The sequence below is a fragment of the Dermacentor andersoni genome, chromosome 8 (assembly GCF_023375885.2).
Source record: "Dermacentor andersoni chromosome 8, qqDerAnde1_hic_scaffold, whole genome shotgun sequence".
Classification (NCBI taxonomy): domain Eukaryota; kingdom Metazoa; phylum Arthropoda; class Arachnida; order Ixodida; family Ixodidae; genus Dermacentor; species Dermacentor andersoni.
Window position 1 is genome coordinate 30,080,951 of NC_092821.1, and position 21,969 is coordinate 30,102,919.

Below are 21,969 nucleotides of genomic sequence, written 5' to 3' on the forward strand. Positions count from 1 at the left end.
TGCTCTATATTGGCTCCTTTTCTGTTTAAAGTGTATGAAGAAACTTACCGGATTTGATACCTACCTGCCACGCTCTATCAAGGGCACACACGACTTATCCCCCAAATGCAGTGATACAACTAAGTAGCACAAAGTCGTGGGATATCGCCCCATATCGCTTTGGAACGTGGATTATAAAATATTTGCGAAGGTATTAGGTATTCATCTTCAAGGCGTAATTCAATCAGTGGTGGGAGACCATCAAACATGTGGTATTGAAGGAAGATCTATCCAGATGAATATCCACGTTGCGTGGGCTGTGCTAGAGTGTGTAGCTGAAAGTGCAAATGAGGTCGCAATACTTTAGGTTCATTTGAAGCATTTGATACAGTTAATCATTGCATCTTGTTTCGTGTGTTAGAGCAATTAAACATTGGGTCTCTTCATTTTAAAACATGGCTATTTGTTATGGTAATGGAACAACAAGGCTAATAGTTCTTGGTTGTCTATCCGAATCTATCTAACTGAGGGCATCGGTAAGGCAAGGTTGTCCCTTGTCCCCTCTATTATTCGTTTCTTTTAGAACCGCTTTGCGTACGAAGTCTGAAGGGTCATACCTTTCATGGGTTCAATTTGTTAGCCAAGGAGATCTGCGCACTTTCCTATGCAGATTACATAGCCTTCTTTCGTGCTGACAAGAAAAGTGTAGAGAACTCCATTGCCATAACGCAATGGTTTTGCTCAGCTTCTGGTGCAGCAGTAAACCTTGAGAAGAGTTCAGGATTTTGGTATGGTCAAAGGTGTTACGATGCCAACCCACTTCGCAGGTATTTAGTGCAGGCAAGACTTTAAGTACGTAAGTGTACCTCTCTCTCAATATCGCAATAGTAATCCACACTGGTCAGCGGAAGTTGCAGAAGTACAGCGTAAGGTTACCAACTGGAAAGGACGGCAGTTGTCCATATTTAGTCGAGCTGAACCTTGGAATGTGTTCCTAGCAGCTCGACTTATGTCCTGCAGGTATTACACTGCTCGCGGCTTAGGTTGCAAGCTTTCCGTCGTGTGTTTGCTGCCTATGTGTATGTATGGAGCTCATGTGTTGAGGCCATGCGACGTGATGACCTTTTTTTTCCCTTATGAGAGTGGGTGTCTTGGCGTAGTTCACCTTTTCGTTAGGCAACTTGTCTCCCGGTTATTCTTCTTTCGTGACATAAACAGTCCATTTCTAAAAGGTGTTACAACTTTGAGTAATCAATTACCTTACAGAAATATTTATGTCGTCATCTGTCAGAGATGCACCACGAGCTCCTTGGGGCTTCTCGAAGGAGGTTGTGGAAGGCTTTCACATTATTAAGGCTCGCTTTAGTATGGATTACATTTTCACTGCCTCCCGCAAAGCAATTTCTGGTGCACTCATAGACGCATTGTTTCCCATTTCCCCACTATCGCTCGCTTCATTTAGAATGTCATTGCCTGGATGTACTTAAGCGTGTCCGTCGAATGATCATTCCTCAAGGGATTAAAACTTTTTTTCTTTAAGTTACGTTCGGCAACCCTTCCTGCCAAAATGTGGTTGAAAAAAAAAAGGTGCTGTTTCGTGCCGTGATGGACAAACTGCCGCTTGTGTCCACATGCTTAAACGATATATCACTGTTTTGTAGATAGTGGAGATGCCGTGTTCTTCTGATACATTCTACAGATAACTCTTAAAACTTGGTCTACATAGCCTCTGGCGCTGTAGAATGTGTGACAGGCACGCTTAACCACCGCGAAGCATTCCGTCGTTTTTTCAGGAATCTATTGCACATTCGTAGTGTGTGCGCTGCACAAAAGACAGTGCCGGACTGGATGCCTTTATTGGACGCTCCCACTTGAATGCCTGCCATTTGAATGTATTTTCAGTCATCTTAAATTTCCGCAGTGTTTTTTTTTATTTCGCTGAATATTCTGCTCCCGTGTAATGACAACAAAAAAGAAGCTGGCGTGGCGCAGTGGTAAAGTGCCGAGATTGTGATCTGTTGGTCAGACGATTTAATCGTGGTGGTAAAGCTTTTATTTTTACTTGTTTCTTACTTTCTATTGCTCTTGAACACTTCCTGGTGCTTTCTGTATTCCAAAGAAATATCTACGGCACCGTGTATTTCAAGCGCAAGAGCTGCTTTGCGCACCAGTACCCAGCGCCCCAGCATCCAGCGCGCGACACTGGGCCCGTAATCTGGCATGGCACTGCACACTGGATACTGGGTTTTGCAGTAGGGCTTTTATTGAGTCGACGTGTTCCCTTTCCATGGTGGCCTCAACGGCGTTTTGCTTTGCTGGGGTGCAAGGCACAATCCACGTTGGGCCGCCCTGAAACTTCCGGTGTTTCCGGCGATTTTGTGAGGTCCATGGAAATGCCGGGCCGTATCCTAAACCCTACGGACAAGCGTATATCATCATACGCCATGTTTTCCATTTGAATGTGCTGGTGATTTAGTTAAGTACAGGTAATGCTCAAGACAAAGCTGTTAGCGGCGATCAGCGCAAGTCTTGCATCGCAGTAGTGCAGGGGCTACCGCTGTTGGTATAGAGCGCGTAGATTTCGTAAAAGGCCGCTCTACATTAGCGCCTTACAATACAACTGTTCTATGTAGCGGGGTTCCTACGCTTTGTCAAATTTGGATTCAATTCTTTTCAAATAACACTCGCTTTGGCAGAAGTTTCTGCATTAGCGCCGTCGCGTCGATGGGGATGCGCTGTGGCGTGCCGGTGGTGGTGTTCCGACAGGCTCGTCTTGCTTAGCCCGCCGCCCTCGGATGGCGTCTTCTTCGCCCGAGTGTGCCTGTTCCCCGGAACAGAGCGTGACGTCGGCCGCACGAGTTCAGGCACGTGCGCGGGTGTTTCGCACGTGCGAATGCGCGGCTCAACGAGTCGAACCTGCGGGCTACGTGCGGCGCAGCAGCGGCTTCTGGACCCCCTTGGGGCTGGCGGTCTGCGCGGGCATCGCTCGGCCGGTGGCGACCGATGCGAGCGCCGATGACGAAGCGGACAGCGTCGAGTGCAGCGCGGTCAGCGTGGTCGAAGTGCTCCGCCGACGTCGCCGGCGATCGGCCTCCTTCGCGCACAGCCTGTCGCGTACCTGCGGGGACAAGGGGGGGGGGATGCCGAAGCAGCGTGTGACCAAAATGTTATGCGCACTGTGCATGGACAGGCTACTCTTTTGAGCATACCCCACTCTAAATGTTTCGATTTCTTGCGGAGAGGGGAAAGAAAAATGACCGCGAAAGTGGCTAACCAAGAGAATGTGGTTCGTGGACTGCTTTTATTTCATGCGTCATGTTAGAGCAACGCACTGAGAGACATGCAATACGAGAGCCCACAATGACGCTTTCCTTCAGCAACTGTTTTTTTGTGCACGTTAAAGGGGCGAAGAATATAACGCTCTGTATTAATAAATTACCCTTATCCGATGTCCAGAGAATCGCTCATATCGCGGGAAGAGGCTTGGTATACAGAGAAAAGACAAAAGCAATAAGCGGGTGACGACGCATTTTTTTGTTGCTGCATTGTATACTAAACGATCCCGAGGCTGAATGAACTTCGCCGTTCTGGCTCATTTCCTGAAACTTGCCACGAGTTAGACAATACGTTGCAATTCGTTACGTCACAGGGACGTACAGAGAAAATCTCGGCATGAAATTTTAAAAAGAAATGACTGACTATCACTTTATTTTCTGGTAGTCGAGCTATTGCTTGTAAATTAACAAATATGGACCATTTCATCAGTCTGATAGTGTCCTTTAACTAGAGTGCTTAAAGGGACACTAAAGTGAAAAATGATTTCTTCTGCATCAATAAATTACCGTTCTACAACACCAAAAACACCACTCTTACAACGATAAGACGTTTGGTAAGCCAGAAAAAGCGCAAGAACGAAATACGGGTGGCGACGCCTGCTTAAGTTCCCGCACCTGGGGGCTGTGACGTCTTGGATTTTGATGGAATCTTCTAGGGCCTATTAATTATATATAGCGGTACAGATTGACTACACTGTGTTCTAAAGGAACCAAATATTAAACCCAAGTTTCGGGAACCTTTATTCAACCAACGCGGCCCAAATGTGAAAACAGACTTTGGAATCCCTGACGTCACGCTGATGTATCGGCGCTGGGGTTTCTGCGCGAAATTCAAATACAGAAACTTCGACCTTCATTTTCTCATCTAATAATCAAACTATTTTTTTGAAATGACTGCCTACAGGGTTCTCAAACAATGCTTCATTAGTCTAAACTGATTTATTGTTTCGCTTTAGTGTCCCTTTAAAATTGTTTTAATTTAGTTACATGTGTTTTTTATTTCTCGGACGACTTAGAAAGCTGGGTCCATTGCAATCAATTTAAGCGCGACACATAAGCCATACACCGTTCTTTTTTTTCGGAAGGAAAACTACGTAGTATTTTTGAACGCAACTGTGGCCATTGTACCACACCCTCAATAAATGAATCCTGCTCAATACGGGACGAAGCATAGAACGCATTTTTCTGGCGTGGTGATTTCGAGCATCTTTACGGGCCACGCGATGCCTGTCGCGTATAGATTTAGTGAGGATAGTATTTTATCTCAGGTTTATTTAGTTTTTTTCGGTCGCAATTATACGGACGTTGAACGCGCATTTTTGCTTTTTCATTGCGAACAGCTGCGGTTGCTTAGTAACTGTGGTGTTGGATTGCTAAGGACGAGGTCGCGGCATCGAATCCCTGGCACGGCGGCCGTATTTCGATGTGGGCTAAGTGTGAAAACACCCGTGTTTTTCGTTTTAGGCGCATGCTAAAGGACACCAGGGGGGGGGGGAGGGGGAGGATATTACCGGAGTCCCCCACTACGGCGTGCCTCATAATGAGATTGTGGTTTTGGCACGTGAAACCCGATAATTAAATTTTTTTGCCTTGCTGTTCTTTATAAAGTCGAGGTTTGAAAAGAATGAGCGACCCGTGCGTCGTGTGTTGCTGGTTCCGTGATGTGTTGCGGACGCGGAGGCTAGCATGCGAGGGCGAGCCGAGAAAGGTGTTGGCTTTAGCGTGCAGCCCTTTAGCGCGCGCCAAATGTTGGAGGTGATGTGATTGTGCCCAGGTTGTATGATGAGACAGATTTTCGTCGTATTTGCCTGGTCGCGTTAGCTGCGAGATGGACATTCGGGGACTGTCGCTTCCCAAAAGGTCCCTTTCCCCCAGGTACTACAGAGGAGGACACGCTTTCCTCCGTTTGGATCGGCACTACTAAAAAAGTTTACACCCTTTAGAGGTTATCTTGTCCCACAACAATAATCGCCGTCCTGCCCCTTTTTCCTTTCTTTAACGCTGCGAGCCCGGTACTTCCAAGTCCCAAATGACATTGCCCATTATCAGCGTGACACAGCATTCCCGACAGGAAAGTAGCGAACGCTGAGTTTTTAAGAAAGGAAACGCAAGCAATACAGACGGCGCTTATTGTTGTGGGACGAGATAAGCGCCAAAGGGTGTAAACATTTTTAAGAGTGTGTACTTTTAAAGAAAGTTTACACCCTTTGCGGCTTGTCTTGTCCCGCCACAATAATCGTCGGCGGTCTTATCCGCATTTCCTTTGTTCAACGCTGCGAGCCCGGTACTTCAATATCACAGCGGCTTGCGCGTTATTGGCCTGACGCAGCATTCCCGACAGAAAAGTAGCGAGGGCCTAGATTTCAAGAAAGGAAACGCAAGCGAGGCAGATGGCGATTATCGTTGCGGGAGAAATGTACAGCCAACTGTGTGCAACCGTTTGAAGAGTGTAGCTGAGCTCCGCTACGCGACAGCCGTTAACTACTCCGGAATAAGCTCTCCCTGCGTTCGTGTTTCGTATAGCCAAGGCATCACGCTCATGACTCCTAGGTGCTCTATTCAAGTCGCGCGTTCGATTGGCTTTCCTTTTGAGAATCTCTGCATTATTTTGCATTTCCCCCTTTCAGTATTCGTTTTTTTTCTTTTTTCCTACAGTCCATCACCAGGCCTGGCACGAAAGGTTCCTGTCAAGAGAAGGAATGCGATCCGGCGCGAAGCGCTGTGCGGATGGGGTTCCGTGGGTAGGTGCCGCTTTAGCGGCCGTAGACCAATAAATAATGGCACGTTGTTACTGTGAATTCGTTTTGTTGCAAAATATTCATTTACAAGTTATACTGAAGTCCATGTTCGTGGCTGGGCGGAGTATACGCAGAGCGGACCCCTGTGGCGCGTACTGCCAAGATCGCCTGCCGTCGCTGGCAACCCTGGCAGAACACCGAAGGTGCACTCCGAAGCGGTCAACCTTATGTTGTCGTCCCAATGACACGGGCCAACCATTAACGATAAACGACTGCCGCTTCGCCATTGCTGACTGTATCGGCTTCTATGATTCCGTTTGCAAGGAAGTTTAAGCGCTGGTTAAACAGGGGAAGCAGAGCGCGTCGTTTTCCTTGGTACCCAGACTAACCCACACTAGCAGCAAGAGTCCCAAGCAAAAAAAGGCCCCAGTATCGTGCAAAAGTCTCCACCAAATGTCCCCAGATCTCTACATATCTGGGGACGTTCTGGCTCGTGCAAATACGAGAAAGAGAGGTGTCGTCGTTGTACGTCGGGTAGCCCCAAGGTCGGACAAGAACAGGTGGAGGGCGCATCTCCTAATGAGCCCGGCTGTATATAGCTTCGCGTGGCCCAAGACATGCGCGACCCGCCGTGGTTGCTCAGTGGCTATGGTGTTGGGCTGCTGAGCACGAGGTCGCGGGATCGAATCCCGGCCTCGGCGGCCGCGTTTCCATGGGGGCGAAATGCGAAAACAGCCGTGTACCTAGATTTAGGTGCACTTTAAGGAACCCCAGGTAGTCGAAATCTCCGGAGTCCTCCACTACGGCGTGCCTCATAATCAGAAAGTGGTTTTGCACGTAAAAACCCGTAATTTAATTTAAATTTAACACATGCGCGACCATCGCGCCGTAAATTGGTTAGCTGATGCAGGTACAAGGGTCGAGGGGCGAGTATGCAGGCTTCATGTGCACTGTATCGTAGCGCGCTTAGCGTTTGGAATTTCCGCAAGCCGAACTTTAAAGACGCGGCACAGTTCAAGTGGTGAAGCGAGCTGCATCAAAGACGTTCGCTTTCGGACACGCAGGCCCACATCTCGTTGAGGGGTCTCCTATCACGCCAGAGTTATGAGGACGAGTACTTGCAGTGATCTAGTGAGATCTGTTCATGTTTGTTTGTGAGCGCGACGCAGCATGCCTGTATGATGAGTGAATATTTACTACGATTTGTACGAGCTAAAGTAGGAACATATTACCTGATGTAAATATAAGGTTAACGGACGTCTCAATTCAGATGGGACACGACGCGCTTTTAATGTCGCTATCCCACGGCTTAGGTCCGGGACAGCGTTTTGTCCCGTTTGGGCCTCTCGAGGCTCCAAGTAGCCCCAAAATGCCTGCCCTGTGGGGCCGCGAACCGGCTGTCAACGTCTCGCGTGTGATGACACCACCTTCAAGGTTACTCGAAAGACAAGCGGGAATGAGATAGACAGCCGAAAGTGAGGCGGGAACTTACAATTTGATAACGGTTGCTATAGGCTGTACTTTCGGGTAGCGGACCGTTATACAATTAGACCCTTCCTAAAACGCGCGACCACTTATGATTGGTGCTTTTTCTGCAGCCAGCTACAATAGACTTCTCTGAATGTTGGCTAACGATCCTTGGCCATGCGCTGGTACACTGACCGCGACGTCCTAGTGCCGTCTTGCTTGTCGCGCGTGCAGTTTCGGAAGCTCGTGAAATAATGCCTACAAGCAAGTGGCCATTCACAGAGCACACCTAAAGGGTGTTTCTCTTCACATAAAAGAAAACCTGTAATAAATGTTGAATTTCGTTTCCTTCTGCAATCTCTCCCCCCCTCCCCCGGTGCCGCTTTGGCATCCGATGAATCTGGTCACATTATGTAAATATCTAATACTTTTGCTGTCGCTATGAATGCATCGCCCCTTTCGGGCAAAACTGCGTCTTTTGTTTGGACTAGACAGAACATTCCCTGCAGCCCTCAATTCTAGGAAGGTCGAAAGCTGGGCTATATGATATGGTTCTGTTGGTATATGACAGCGCGATATAGGAAACAGAGGGAAAGGAAAACTACAGGACGAGCACAGTCTTTCAAGTGAAACTCTAATGCCAAGTCCATGCAAGTAGACGTACATCTCAAAGTATACGTGCGCAAAAAAGGACCGCATGAAGAAGGCAATCATATGTTTTTAAGCACTGAAGTTCCTTAGAACTGTCGAAGCAGCTCGCATGCACAAACTGTAGGAAGCATGGGTCGCGAAACCTTCGAGTGTCTTGCATTCTAAGGAGCTTAAGTACTTAAAAATGTGGTGGTATGCTTATCTTTTTCATACCGGTTCTCTCTGAGCCCGCTCTTAGATGTACGTATATTCCCGTGCGCTTGGCAATGAAGTTTCAGATTGAAGTGAGTGCTCGTCCTGTGGTTTTCTTTTGTCGCTGTTCTGTCTGTTACGCTGTAATAAAACAACGGGCTCAATTCTAGCTTTTGAGTTGGCCTAATCGAAGACGCGAACATTATTACTTTGAGGAGAAATCGAGATGTATATTCGAATAATTAAAACGAAAATTGGCTAATTCACACACATTCCGATTTATGGATTGTATCCGTTGCGTTTGCCTTTGTAGCCGTTGCGTTGTGAACGAATTCTGAGGACACCAGTTTCGAGATATTCGTTGCCGAAGCGTATAGCGAAATACATTGGCGGTCGAGTTAATTATATTTTCTTTGTACTTCAATGCATAAAACCTATATTTTGTTTCAAAAAGTAAAGGGAACAGCAGTGGCTTCTGCCGCAAATTTGACAACGCAAATTTCGAAATTGGTGTCATCCTGAGAATTCGTTCTAAGTGGATACTTCTTGTCATCGCACCCGCTGCGCTTCGGAATTGTAATATGCGCGATAAATAATTGGACAAGATAATCACAGAAGTTTTGTTAAAACTCCGTTATGCATTTTGGTCCTTCCGCCATTAAACTGCATACTTCGTCATTATCTCTATCATGCTTTGCCATGCGCGTGTAAATACCGCGTCCGCGAGCAGTCCAGCTCTGTCTGCCGCAGGGAATTTTTATTCATTCAGTAATTACCCCAGAACTCTGTATAGCGTTTCCCGGCCTCCCGTATCATCCTTCACCTCGATAATGAAAAATCAAATGAATAACATTGATAGCGCGTATATACAACGACGTCAAAAAGACGTGCCAGCGCGACTCGAAAATGCGCGTTCAAAAATTGTCATAGACGCCATCATTGATGATCGCCAAAGGAATCGAATAGCTTACGCAGGAGCGTGGAAATGAAACGGAAGAACTATCAAAAGTTCCGTGGTATACTGCTCACGTCAATAACAGTGTTTAATGGTGGAGGCATAAGTTACCCTCCACATACATGATTTATTTGGCGAAATACGGCAGCGTGACGACAAGGGCGCTTTGTAGAGAGAAAAGTCACGCAGACATCGGCCGAAAGCCGGTGCAAGGGCAGGCATGTTTCTTTACAGGGTGTCTAGCACCGCCAAGTGCATATGGTAGGATTTAACCGGTAGGACGCGTCATGGGTAGCCGTAAAAAAAAAAAAAAAAAAAAAACGCCCACCACGTGATCGTGTGGCGGTGCGTATTGCCGTCTTTCACCGCCGCGCCGGCCACGTAACCTCGGCGAAAGCAGTTCCGAAAGCACAACGGGTGGGAGAAGCGAAGCGCGGTTGCCGCACACGCATATTGCAACGAAGAGGACGAAATGTATGCCTCGCAGTGCGCGACCGAAGTTGAGCAAGCATATCGCGAGAAAAAATGCCACTACCGCGGTTGGCAAAGTGCCTCCGCCCCCCCGAACAAGTTCGCGTCTATTAAAACCTACCGGTACGCAAGCGCACTGGGCCGAGTCCGCCGAAAGCAAGGTCACGCGTTCTTCTGGCGACTTTTTCGAGAGAGGGAAGGCGACGCGGATGACTCCACCGAGAGACTGCTCGCTAAGGTTTGCTGCGTGACGTAATACAGGTTATTTGCTTCCTTCATGGCCGCATATGTCTCTCGAAATTTGAGCTGCTTGACCGATACGCCTATCTCAAGAACGAAGAAGACTGCGTATGATGTCTTACGTAGCGTTGCGACGGCACTTCGTTGACTTGGCACCCAAGACAGCGAAGAGCTGCTGTTAAGAGGAACGCTCAGAATGCCGTCTGTGCAGACAGCCACAGTGCAAAGGGACGCGTTTTTTCTGTTCCGTTAGTTAACAAACGTTATCATACTTGATGCACTCAATTGAACAGCTCCAAAGTTTGATTTAGGCGTGGGAGAGGTAACGTTAAGCCCGTCGTTTTTAGTTGTTAATGTTCAAGAACAAAAATTAAATTATGGGGTTTTACGTGCCAAAACCACTTTCTGATTATGAGGCACGCCGTAGTGGAGGACTCCGGAAATTTCGACCACCTGGGGTTCTTTAAAACGTGCACCTAAATCTAAGTACACGGGTGTCTTCGCATTTCGCCCCCATCGAAATGCGGCCGCCGTGGCCGGGATTCGATCCCGCGACCTCGTGCTCAGCAGCCTAACACCATGGCCACTGAGCCACCACGGCGGGTAATTGTTCAGGAAACCGTTCACTGAAGCACACGGGATGGGACGGATAACCGATGCAGTCCGCAGACGACTGCAACATCTAAACAGCAGCTTTCTGCCTGTAAATACTTTATGGGACGCGTCAGCAGCAGACGACTGTGACGTGGCAAGGCTGGAACGAACGGCGCCGCGAACAGCTCCTCCAGCACTCAGATACATCGCGATCATCCACTGGCTATAGCGGAAATCCGTCCGGTTGTGTCAACTACAATTACTTCCATCCATTCCTATAAAAAAATAACTTGTTTTACGCAAACATTTAATTGTTTTTCTACGAATGCATTCTCCATAGTCCGAAAGAAAGTTGAAATCATTCTGCTTTTCATTCATGCCGAAATGATGTTCAAGCTTTCCGGGTTGACTTAGCACTTGTCACTATGACTATCGCAATTTTCAGCACTTGTCACCGTGCTTAATACTCCGTGCGCGATGCTGAAATTCTTCATTGTCACCTTGAGCTGGGATCGTGCTTCAAACGTTTTCTTTTATCCCGTTAAACCAGTTTAAAGTGTATACAATTTGAACGCGACACCATGTACAGCATGATGTTACAGGCGGTAAAGCTCTGTTTCTTGGTCTATTACTGCTTGGCGTACAAGGAAACGGAACAAAAGAAGATCAGTCAACCGCATTCGAGCACAAGACTGTAGAGCAATTAAAAAGAAAGAAGTCTAAGAATTTAATTTGCTAAATGTTTCAGGGAAAAACTCTCTTCAATAGGAATTATAAAATCGTTAACAGCTCCAATACTTTCATCATAAGCTCGCTTGCAGCTGTGCAAAAAAGTGACACTAATGCGAATAGAGACATTGTTGTAACTATATACTCTATAATAAGAGGTTGTATGACAAGCCGTAAAACCTTGTTAAAAAAATTACTGGTCAGCTTCGGGCTGTCCAAAGGGCCTGCGACAGGGCTGAAGCTCACGGTCTTCCGCCACTGGCGCGGGTGCGGTCCTCGACTAGGGCAACGTAGTCCCTTAGAACTAAATAATGTTTCTAAATTTTCTAAATAAAGCGAGCGCGTTATGAGTAAATAAGTGTGCATTTAGTATTCCTGCTCGTAGACTCCATTTTACAAAATCAGCTTTCCATCTAGTTAGCAGCAAACCAAAAAAGAAATAAGAAAGAAAACCAATGCCAGTGCACTGGTTTTCTTTCCAGTGCTCCTTCTATCTTACAAACGGTAGTTCCGGCTCTATTTGCCGCACTAATTTTTTCTCCTCCGAGCAGTGCAAACAACTGTCATAACACTTGCATACAGCTCACCCATTGTTTTGTTGCACTCAAAGCATTGCAGCTTCCCCTCGCGTGTAATGCTTACCTTGCAGGAGCAGGCAAAAATTAAAACAAACAGCCACTCCTCTCCCAAGTCAAGGAGACGCGTGTGAAGCAGCTTCCGGTGCGAGCACGCCTATTTTTTTTCCCCCGCCAGAATAAATATCCACCACGACTAACGCGTGAACCAACAACATTCATTGGCTCACATTGCATGACGGAAACAGTTGCGTCAGGCTGTGCTTTTTTGAAAGCGAACCTTTCTTTACTTCCCCCGGCTTGCTTCCTTGCGGAGTGTACAACATGGGGCTACTGTGAATGTGCAAATGGTCATGTGCCACTGGGTATTCGAACATTGTGAGTCAATCTGCGATATTATGTGCATGCCACCGGCTAGGTGCCCGGAAAGACATGCAGACGAGCCAAGAAGTGAAGAAAATTTGGACCAGTAAAGTATTTCAGTAAAGATAAAGGAAAACTTCTGTTATCACTGATGTGTATAATGCGTGAGACACACCTCTTCTTCTTCTTCTTATACTTATTATTATTATAGACGTGCAACATACTTCAAAACGGTCAGAGTGGTGGCGTGTAAAAACCGATGTAACAAAAGCATGCTATAGCATTACAACTTCTGTCTTTGTAGCGATACTACCCACGCATCTCACTTTTGAATCATTGTGTAGAGTAATGAAAGCACCACTGGGACATAAGCGTACATTACAACCTGGCGGCCTCAAAATTCGAGTGATAAGCACAAAAGGGGAGGAGGGGTGCGAAAAGAAAAAAAGAAAATAACACTTCTTTTCTTTCTGGGCCACAGCAACGTCACAAACAGCTCTGAATGGCTGCCAGTACAGTTATTAGACGTCTCGGTGCTCGTGCTCTTCACGGGGATGGCGCGTGACTGGGTGTATATTTGGCAAAAATACGTACTATGTCCCGTTACGGCGAAGCCTTTCTACTCTTTATATGCTTCACCATATAACAAGGCTCCTTAGCGGCGAAGCCGACTTAAAAAAGCTACACATTAGACATTGTATATACCTGCCTCACGCACAGTTTTCAAAGCTTGTCTCGATGTAAAGTGAACTGAGCTACGCTTAATGGGTCCAGTCTACTGTAATGCCAAAGCGGGACTGGAGAGGGGAGGTGCGGGGAGTTTGGAGAGGGAAACGAGATTAGACATTTACTGCAAGTTCTGTTTATCTGAAGGGAAACTCTTCGAAACTTTTCAGTAAGCTCGCACATTGGCATTTCGGCATTATACGACGTGCTTCCAACACTACACGCGACACAAGAAAGACGGCATGAAGACGGCGTGGTCGTTGCGGTTTTGCTTGGCTACGGCTCGTTAGCCAGCACATTGACAGGTCCGATGCAACTGGATGGTAAAAATGAAAGAACCAGCCGGAATTGGTCGTGCGTCCTAGGATGGGCGTGATCTGATAACGGTTCGGAAGGAGAACAATTTGCTTGCCGTCGCGTGATTGTGCTGAATCGCGCTTTCATCAGCAAAGGCCGTCATTCCTACCAATAACTAACTTGAGGGCAACTGGGCGGTTCGCTTTCGGAACCATTATAATATCGCAGATGCTGCTGCCTACTTTCCTGCGGTGTTTGGCTCTGTCGCCAGAACACCCGTGAAAGTGAACAGCCGATGTGGAACCACAGGGCGTTCGTTTCGGAATACGGAGAGGTCGGAATACGGAGAGGTCAAAGCGTAACAAAACACCGTACCGCACGTGGTACAGCGGAATAACGGCTATAAAAGCGGGACGTCTGGGCACCTTAGTTATGCCTGCACTGCCTAGACACAAGTGCCTTGAATTTAAATCTGACTTCGCTTAGCTACCAAGCGCATAATGACATCCATGATGCGGCTGAGCCGCCCCCGCATTACACGTTTTTTTTTTTTCGCTAGGTATATGGCAGTTTTTCGGGAGGTTTACGGCCGTGTCCATGCAATCGGGAGGATTTGTTGGAATACGGAAGTCTGCAGAACAAATCAGGGGCAAGAATGGTGGCGTCTGAGATGTCTCAATATACCTTGTAGGTTTGACGTAATAGTTCTGCGGAGACCCGCAAGGTGGAGAGAAGTAATCAAGAAAGGGAAAATCAGACATCCACCATTTAGTTGAAAATGCTACAAAGGAAACCTATACGGGTTCCTCGAAAGAAAAGCCTCGCAGTTGAAGAAAAATTCGTTCTGGTGCGGGACTCGAACCCGGGACCACCGCCTTTCTGGGGCAGCCGCTCTACCATCTAAGCTACCTAGGCAGCTAGCAGATGACAGGGCGAAGTCGAATGTCCTTTATGCCTAGTAGGTATAATTCAGCAAACTCTCAAACCTGTGTTCGTCACGAGTTATAGGGCCTGTAAAATGTGCAATGTGTTCCAAAAATTCGCCTATTGCGCCCTCCGGTTCGATACGTAGGGTGCAGAAATGTCGTGAAGAGGCTCAGGCAGCAGGACAGCGATTTCAATTCGCGCATACGAACTTTGACCGCGGCGGCCCCACTACGTCTAGGAAGGGATCACGACTGCAAGATCAGACCGTAGAACCGCCACCAGCTGCGTCATCATTTAGGCGCGTAGGTTTTCTAATACGTCAATAGATGCCGAGCTCTTCATTTTAGCATCGCTGTGTAGAGGAATGAAGCAATTACTCAGTCATGCATGAGTCGTGTGCAGAGGTGGCACCCTCGTCTCGCCGCGCATGACGCAATCGGAGCTAAATATAGCTCCTCGCTTGGCGTTCAGAAAGGAACGGCTCGTCAGTACCTTTGTCGATCTGAGGAAGAGTGATCGCGTTATGAGAGAGGTCATTGTGTCATTGCAGATATAATTTGTAAAACCTATAATAGTGCTCATCGGGAGTTATAGGGCCTGCAAATGTGCAATTTGCTGCAGAAATTTCACGCTTCCTCGGCCATGGGAGCCCTGCGTTGGATGCGTGGGGTCCAGAAACACAAATACGAGTATTATTAGCGCGTTTTACTACAACCGCTAACTGTTGCAGCTTGCACAGTTACTTGTGTTCTTGAATGGCACTAGGTGTCATGAACTCTTTCAGGTTCCTGCGAGAGGATGAGCAAAACGAGAGCAAGGTAAAAGCGGGAGCCATTTCGAGAAGTGGACTTGTCTTTTTGAAGGCGACATATGACTTCCTCGGCGTGGTATGTGTGGGTAGGGTTCTTCTAAAGGGCAGGAGGGGTAAGGCGGGTGAGTCAGGGAACGACCGAAGGTGTGTTAACGGCGAGGAAGTAGAATTCAGAATAAAAGGTGACATGCGCACGGCCGGTGACACGGCTGCGTGCTTAGCACAATATTTATATTTTGTCTTCTCGAAGAACTAACCCTGGAAGTGCTAGGCAGTCTTAGCTAACCTTTCTTCATTTCAATTAACACCGGCAGGTAACTTGCCCTGTGCTGTCGTTGGTGTGATTGTTTGTCGGCTTCCTAAAATGTGACTCATCAAAATCGGCCCCCCTGGTTTCCCTTCGTCTCTTTCACACACACACACACTCTCTCTCTCTCTCTCGCATATATATATATATATATATATATATATATATATGTGAAGACCGTTAGTTCAGCATCAATTGCACTTCGTTCCTCGAAGAGGCAGGATGTGTGTCGAGTGCGCTCCTAAACACCATCTTGCAGTGTAGTGTTGCACGGTTTGAAAGCTCAAAGACGTGCGACCTTATGCTCGCGCATGTTTCTCGCATTTACGGCTACATCTGTACTGAATTGTTTCATACCACGTATTTGTGGATTCACTGCAGTTAAAGACACACTCGCGTGGCAGCGTCACCAACTTTATGGAACGCGTGTTTCGCGGCAAATAAATGTTCCGTATCCGTTACGTGAACATTCCATAAGTACACTTTATAGACATTGGCGTAGACACTCCTTCCTGCTGCAGTAGAGCGCCTGCTCAAAGCGTCCCTGCAAAACGAAGTATGCGAATCTTCACAGCAAAAAAGTCTACATATGCAGTAACTAAAGAATATTTAGTGCGTTTCGCTAATTTATCGCGTTTTTTTTTTGGCCTTCAGCTGTAGTTTCTTTGTCCCAAGGTTGGCAGGTCCACGCTCACCATTCGCAGAACGCTCCTCTTGAAGGTGAAGGCGAGGAAGATGAACGCTCCCTGGAGGCTGCACAGCACGATGAACGGGTACCATAGGGCTTGCACTCCGGTCAAGGCAGCCGCGAAGCCAAACACCCACGTGAGCCCGAACACCACGGCCAGCTTGACATAGAGCGCCAGACGGCCCCGCTCCCCGCTGGCGCCGCTGACCCCTCCGCTGGACACGGAACGTCGGGCTACCTTCGTCTGTCGGACAGCGTTAAGAAATGTTTAACGTGCTCGCGGTTTTCTTGCGACTTTCTCCTCGCCTTTGTAAGCCACATCTCTGCACAGCGAAATAGCATTTATTAGAGAGGCTCAGCGCGTCCGCTATTCGGGTAAACGCAGGCGGAGGCGTAAACGGGAGCAGCCTGCACGGTGCAGCCATCTGGTGGCACAGAGATCAAACAGACAAACACAGCTAATATTTTCTTGACCAAGTGTATTCTCCTTCGCTGGTGGTGTAAATTTCTGGCACTTGAGTAATCGTGTTGCTGCCGAAAATTTACACCAGCACCGAAGTAGAATACACTTGGTTAAGGCAATACTAGCTGTTTTGTCTCTTTGAGGTCTGCGCCACCAGGTGGCTGCACCATTGAGGCCGCTCCCGTTTATGCCTGCGCACCAACACCCCAACGCCCCCACCCGCCTGCGTTTACCCCATGGTTTACCCGAATACCAGACAAGGTAAACCTCTCTATCAGAACGGCGATTAACGGAACTCGCGCCGATGTGTTTGCGTGTCGCGCCAATTAACCTTTACGTGGCCCGATAGCGATTTCCTGTCTCTTGAGCATCAAGAATGTTTAGCGTTTCACCGTTGCAGGGCGTAATTGAACGCTCTGGAATTTTTCGAAGCTACAAGCTTAGTGACCGTCTTTTAGCTGCGCCGCGCGCAATCCTCTTTGCCTGCAGTGTGCAATCAATTCCCATATTTAGCCACCCTATCGCCGCTTTGCCCTTGCGCAGGGAAGCAAACGAGACGCCTATTTGGCCGGACGCTTTATCTGCCTGTCGCAAGTATGAAAGCGACATAATGGAGATGTGGTAAAAGTAATGCAGCAGATCGAAAGAACTGGGATCTATACATAGCAAAGCTTCGTGTGGGAGCATAAAGAGCAGAAACTCACGCACACACAAAGTGTACCGAGCCATTTGTCAAGCCGAGTGGCTGACTATTAGTACAGTGTACTGGCGGTGTACTGGAATAAGGTAGTGTGTCGTCCGCTGACGAAAACGTGTCTCTTTTTGCGATGACGGCGAAGTGCTGGAGCACGCTGGTCTACTGCAGCGCCACCTGCCGCTGCAGCTTGGAGTCATTGCTGGCAACAGGAAAAATAATGGTGCAACACAAGGCCTCCGGGATTGGCAGTTATGGCGGTCGAGGAGGTTATGCATGTACGTACGAAGCTCGCTGATTGCTTGGTGTGGTTTTTCCTGCCGCGTTTGAGCATTCTTTAAGTGCGCGGGAAGCGCTGCATTTCTAAATATCTCTGTGTGTGTGTGTATGTGCGTGCGCATTTGTTTGTTTGTTTTTCTTCAGTGAAACCTGGCAACCGCCTTTCTGGCTGATGCAACATGAAAGGAATCACAAGCAACCCACCAGGCACAGTGCGGGTGCTCCTTCCGGGCTTCTTATCGTCATGTGTTTCGAAATGCTAGAAGCATATGCGTGCTTATCGAACGGAACGAGTACACGAGTGTTTGTCATCTGCAACCGAAACGCTGAGCAGACGATCAGGAACACTGCATGGTATGTGGTTGGAAACGTACAAGCTTGGACGCCGTTTTGATATATTCTAACACTTTGTAGTGTTTATTTTTGGTGAATTATGTTAATTTGAATTGTTTTGAGAGCGTTTTAGTTCATAAATGTAGCAAGTTTCACACATGTATTAAATTTCGCGCGTTCGGCACGCCGGTCGATCGCAGCGCCCAACTGGTGGCGTCATTGCAGAAACATCCCCGGTTCTGCTATTGTTATGCTGTACGGACGACACACTGCCCAATTCCAGTACACCATACTATTAGCGAGTACGTCGGACGCCTTGAAATCATCGTGGTTTCAGAGGCATCGTGCGCATACGTATGTGGCGTAATTCGAGTTCATTCTATCCGCAAGAACCGTTTACTTCCTGATTATCATGCACCCGCCGATGCACGAAGGTGAGCTTCTGATTTTTTTTCATTTCCCTCCTTGCACTGCCGAGGATGCTAGCGCCATCTGGTGTCACAAGCAACCCAGCGGTATACGCGGTGCGCGCACTGCGCTGTGATTGGTTGGTCTGTTCGGCAAGGGAACAGCCAGGCCTCAGCCACGGTCGTGAAGTCCGGCGAAGTGCGCAAAAGAAAAAGCTTCCTTTTTAAAGCGTCCTCGTAAATACGCCCACAATACTCTTTACACAAATTCAAGCGAGGCGTAGCCTAACTGAGCTTTAGCCTGTCTCATATCCCCAAGTGTTCTCTGCATTTAGTAAACCCAAACGTATTTATTGCGAAATTCACTACATATTTCAGAAGCAGCAGCGATCACTAGACGAAAACGAAGACAACAACAACAACGCAAGCACTGGCTTTTAACTAAAAGTTTGTTTGAAAACGGCATGAATATATAAACAAACGGCAACCTGAATACGACAACATACCTTGCATGCGCAGCAATAACCAACCGGGTGCAACGAAGGTCTCGATTTTGTGTCGCTTTCAAATAAACATTTAATCGAGAGTCAGCACTCATGTTGTCATGCTCTTCGTGCTCCCCGAGTTAGCGCTGCCGCTTGTCAAATATCAACTGACAAAAAGGCGTCCAGGATTCGGAAGTATTGAAATATAGTCCTATATTTACTTTGTACAGCGAGCAGTAAAACACGGGTGATGCCTTTTTAACTTTCTGTAGCTTCCTGGAGCTTCTGTTACACCAGCTGCGGACGTACACCCGGCAAGACAGCAGAAACACCAGCACGAGCGTTGTTCTACCACCTAAGGTGGTTGCGAAGATGTGCAGATACCTCACTGTTGTCGTCCTACTGGATGCCTGTATATATATATGTCAGTATGCAGCACTTTAGTTCTACACTTTATGGCGCGGCAGGTGAATGAACGTATGGACTTGTACTGATAGCCTATGTAATGCTAAATATCTATGGAATTCTACCAAGCTCCTTCATACCGTCTTTCATACAATAGCAGTCCCAAGTTGCATACTTCTATCGTTGTAGAGTCACGTGTGCCTCTCGCTCCTTACAAGCATTTTGGGGTACCTTGTTCATAATGAAGAACCGGGACATTACCATAGAAATTAATTCGTGTGTTCGAGACATGTGCTGCCGGCGAATTTGTTCGTAAAACCTTGAGCGATGTGAAAATGATGATCGAGTGGCCGCGTACCTATTTGCAGGTATCGTAACTAAGTGTCAAAATTCAAAATGTTATATCGGCACTGACGGATATTTGGAGACGGATGATGAGACACAGTTAATGTCCAGAGAAACACTAGCATACTTTTACAGTTCTCCCAGGAACGCGCCGTGCCAGAAATCTTGTCGGATGTCTGCGTGTAATTTAACATGCAAGTAAGCTGTGCTGTAGGGTGAACTGCCTAAAAAACATCAACATGTTACAACGCAGCACGAAGCATTCGCTTACCTGTTTAGTGGTGAGGTGGATACTACGCGCCGTGAGGAGGAAGAAGGCAGTGTTGGCCAGAAGCAACAGGAGCACGGGCGCGCCGAAGAACGCAATGAGGCTGAGCGGTCGATTGATCCAGCAGTACGGCGTGCCGTACGAAGGGCTCCACGCGGACTCCGGCTCGAGATACTGGAGCGTCGACGCCGCGGCCACGAGGAGCGCCGGGGCGAGCCACGCGTACGCCGAGTACGACAGGAATGCGCTGGCGGCGCGCGAACTGCCGCCCACTCCCCTGCGGAACGTCCGCTGCACGTCCATCGCCATCACGTTCATCCAGAAGAACGCCGCCAGGTGAGCGCCGTGGGACACCACGGCGAACGCGCTGCACAGCGTCGAGCCGGACTCGAGGAACATTCCGCCGGCCACGAAGCTGCCCTGCGCCACAAGCACCGATATCGCGAGGCACAACACCAGCCGCGAGGGACCGGTTCGAAGCTTGGGGACCAGCGCGTACGCCACCACGTGAAGCACCAGACACAGCACGGAAACGAGAAGCAGCGCGGTGGAGAGCACGTTCTCGAAGCCCTCCGGCCTCAGGGCCGCGCTGAAGTCCGCCTGCGGAGGAGACATGCAGGCCATCACGGCGTCTGGTCCGTCCATGTGCCAACGGTCCGGCCTGAGCTCCACCTCGGAGTCTGGACTCGGAAGCAGGGTCGAGTCGTCGCGCACCCTGACTTGGTCGCGGCGGAGGCGAGTCCACTGGCAGTCGTCGCGGCGCACGCACACGTCGGTCGGGCAGGCGGACGGCACGCACCGGTTTCCCACCGGTTCGTGAATCTCGTCGCGACCGCAGACGTTCTTGGTCGGCGCGGCCGACATGACGGACGTCTGCCAGTTGCTGAAGTCCAAGACCACGGCGTAGGACGCGCCCGAATATTCCGGAGCTCTGGTCGGAGGCCCCAGCTGTGCTTTCAGGCTGCAGCTCAGTTTACTTAGCTTGCGCTTATTGCAGATGGCGCAGTGCAGGTTTTTGTAGACGCGCATGTTGACGCTGTCCTCCAGCGTGCTCGTGTAGCTGTGGCACTTTCGTCTCACTTCTGCATTGTTGTAGCTATCCGGGCACGACTTCACCAGAGGAGTCGGCGTGCACGGCGAGACCTTGAGCTCGCGGATGATATGTTCGTCCGTTTTGTTGACCAATTCCTTGATCGCCATTTGGCAGGTGGCGTTCTTGTGATCGACACCGCCCCATAGGACGGTAATCTTGCGCGATCGGTATTGATACCCTGTTACAGTGGCATTACCGTTGTCAAGGGCCTGCGAAAAATTTAACAAAACTCTCTTATATGCTTCTAGGGTGCCATTCCGCTATGCGTTGCATGCTTTGAAAATACTATAAAACTGAGCATTTTTTAAAGGGTATCTCACCAGGCTCCATTTCAAGATGTCGTCAGACACTCGTAGTTGTAGAGCGCTGTGTAGGGAGCGTCTTGCCGCGAGAATTTTTCGAATTGCTTCATTATTGGAGTAAGCAAGAGAAATTGAACTGTCACGTTAAGATACTACCAGGGGGTGAGCTCCAATATCAATTATATACTATCTCTCCTTCTCACTATACTAGCGCCCGAAAGCAACATTCATTGCTTGCGTTCTTCTTCATAGCAGTACTGCGAACATGTCACGCCTACGTCGCGAGCCCATGCTCCTTTTTTCTTATTTCATCTCTTCCTCCATTTACCGCTTCGCGCACTACCAGTGGTCGTATTACGCGTTGTTGGAATATTGGAATATTTGCACTAGTCACGTGCCACAATCGATTTGCGGTAGGCAGTGACTCTCACGTGGAGACATGTGTGCATGCGACTGATTCTTTGGCTGCTGCGCGAGGGCTTCTGTATGAAATTACAGCTGCTTCCGCGGCGTGCAGCCGTTCGATTATTTGCACACACGATCGCCAGATATGGTCGCCAACCGTCCCGAATTCGGCGGAACAATCCAGACTTTCGCGTAAATGACCCGAGTCCTGGGCTTGACGTTGTCCGGACGGCCAAATGTACCGACTGTTGCGTTTTATTTCGTTAGCATTCTTAGGGTGCTTTAAGCACTTTCGGGGCACCAACTATCTATCTGCGTTTGTATATTTATATTTAACCGCTTTCCAGCTTACCAAGGTTACTGGGTAGTCAGTGGTCGAATGGGCACGCATCGGGTTGCTGGGCTGGGTGAACAGGTTTCCATACCGACCGTCGGACTAACTTGG

At 48.4% G+C, this 21,969-nt stretch overlaps 1 protein-coding gene across 3 annotated transcripts in view; it reads right to left on the bottom strand.

Annotated features, from left to right (window-relative positions):
• Positions 1-2,224: 2,224 nt before the first annotated feature.
• The window catches only part of LOC126526194 (uncharacterized), a 68,188-nt gene continuing 48,443 nt past the window's right edge, over positions 2,225-21,969 (bottom strand). For all 3 annotated transcript variants that reach the window (XM_050174135.3, XM_055068034.2, XM_055068035.2), the window contains 3 exons: positions 19,728-21,026; positions 16,053-16,289; positions 2,225-3,097 (listed from right to left, as the gene is read on the bottom strand). In XM_050174135.3, coding sequence (XP_050030092.2) covers positions 2,903-3,097; positions 16,053-16,289; positions 19,728-21,026 — 1,731 coding nt within the window. In that variant the 3' untranslated portion in view covers positions 2,225-2,902. The remainder of the gene's footprint in view (positions 3,098-16,052; positions 16,290-19,727; positions 21,027-21,969) is intronic.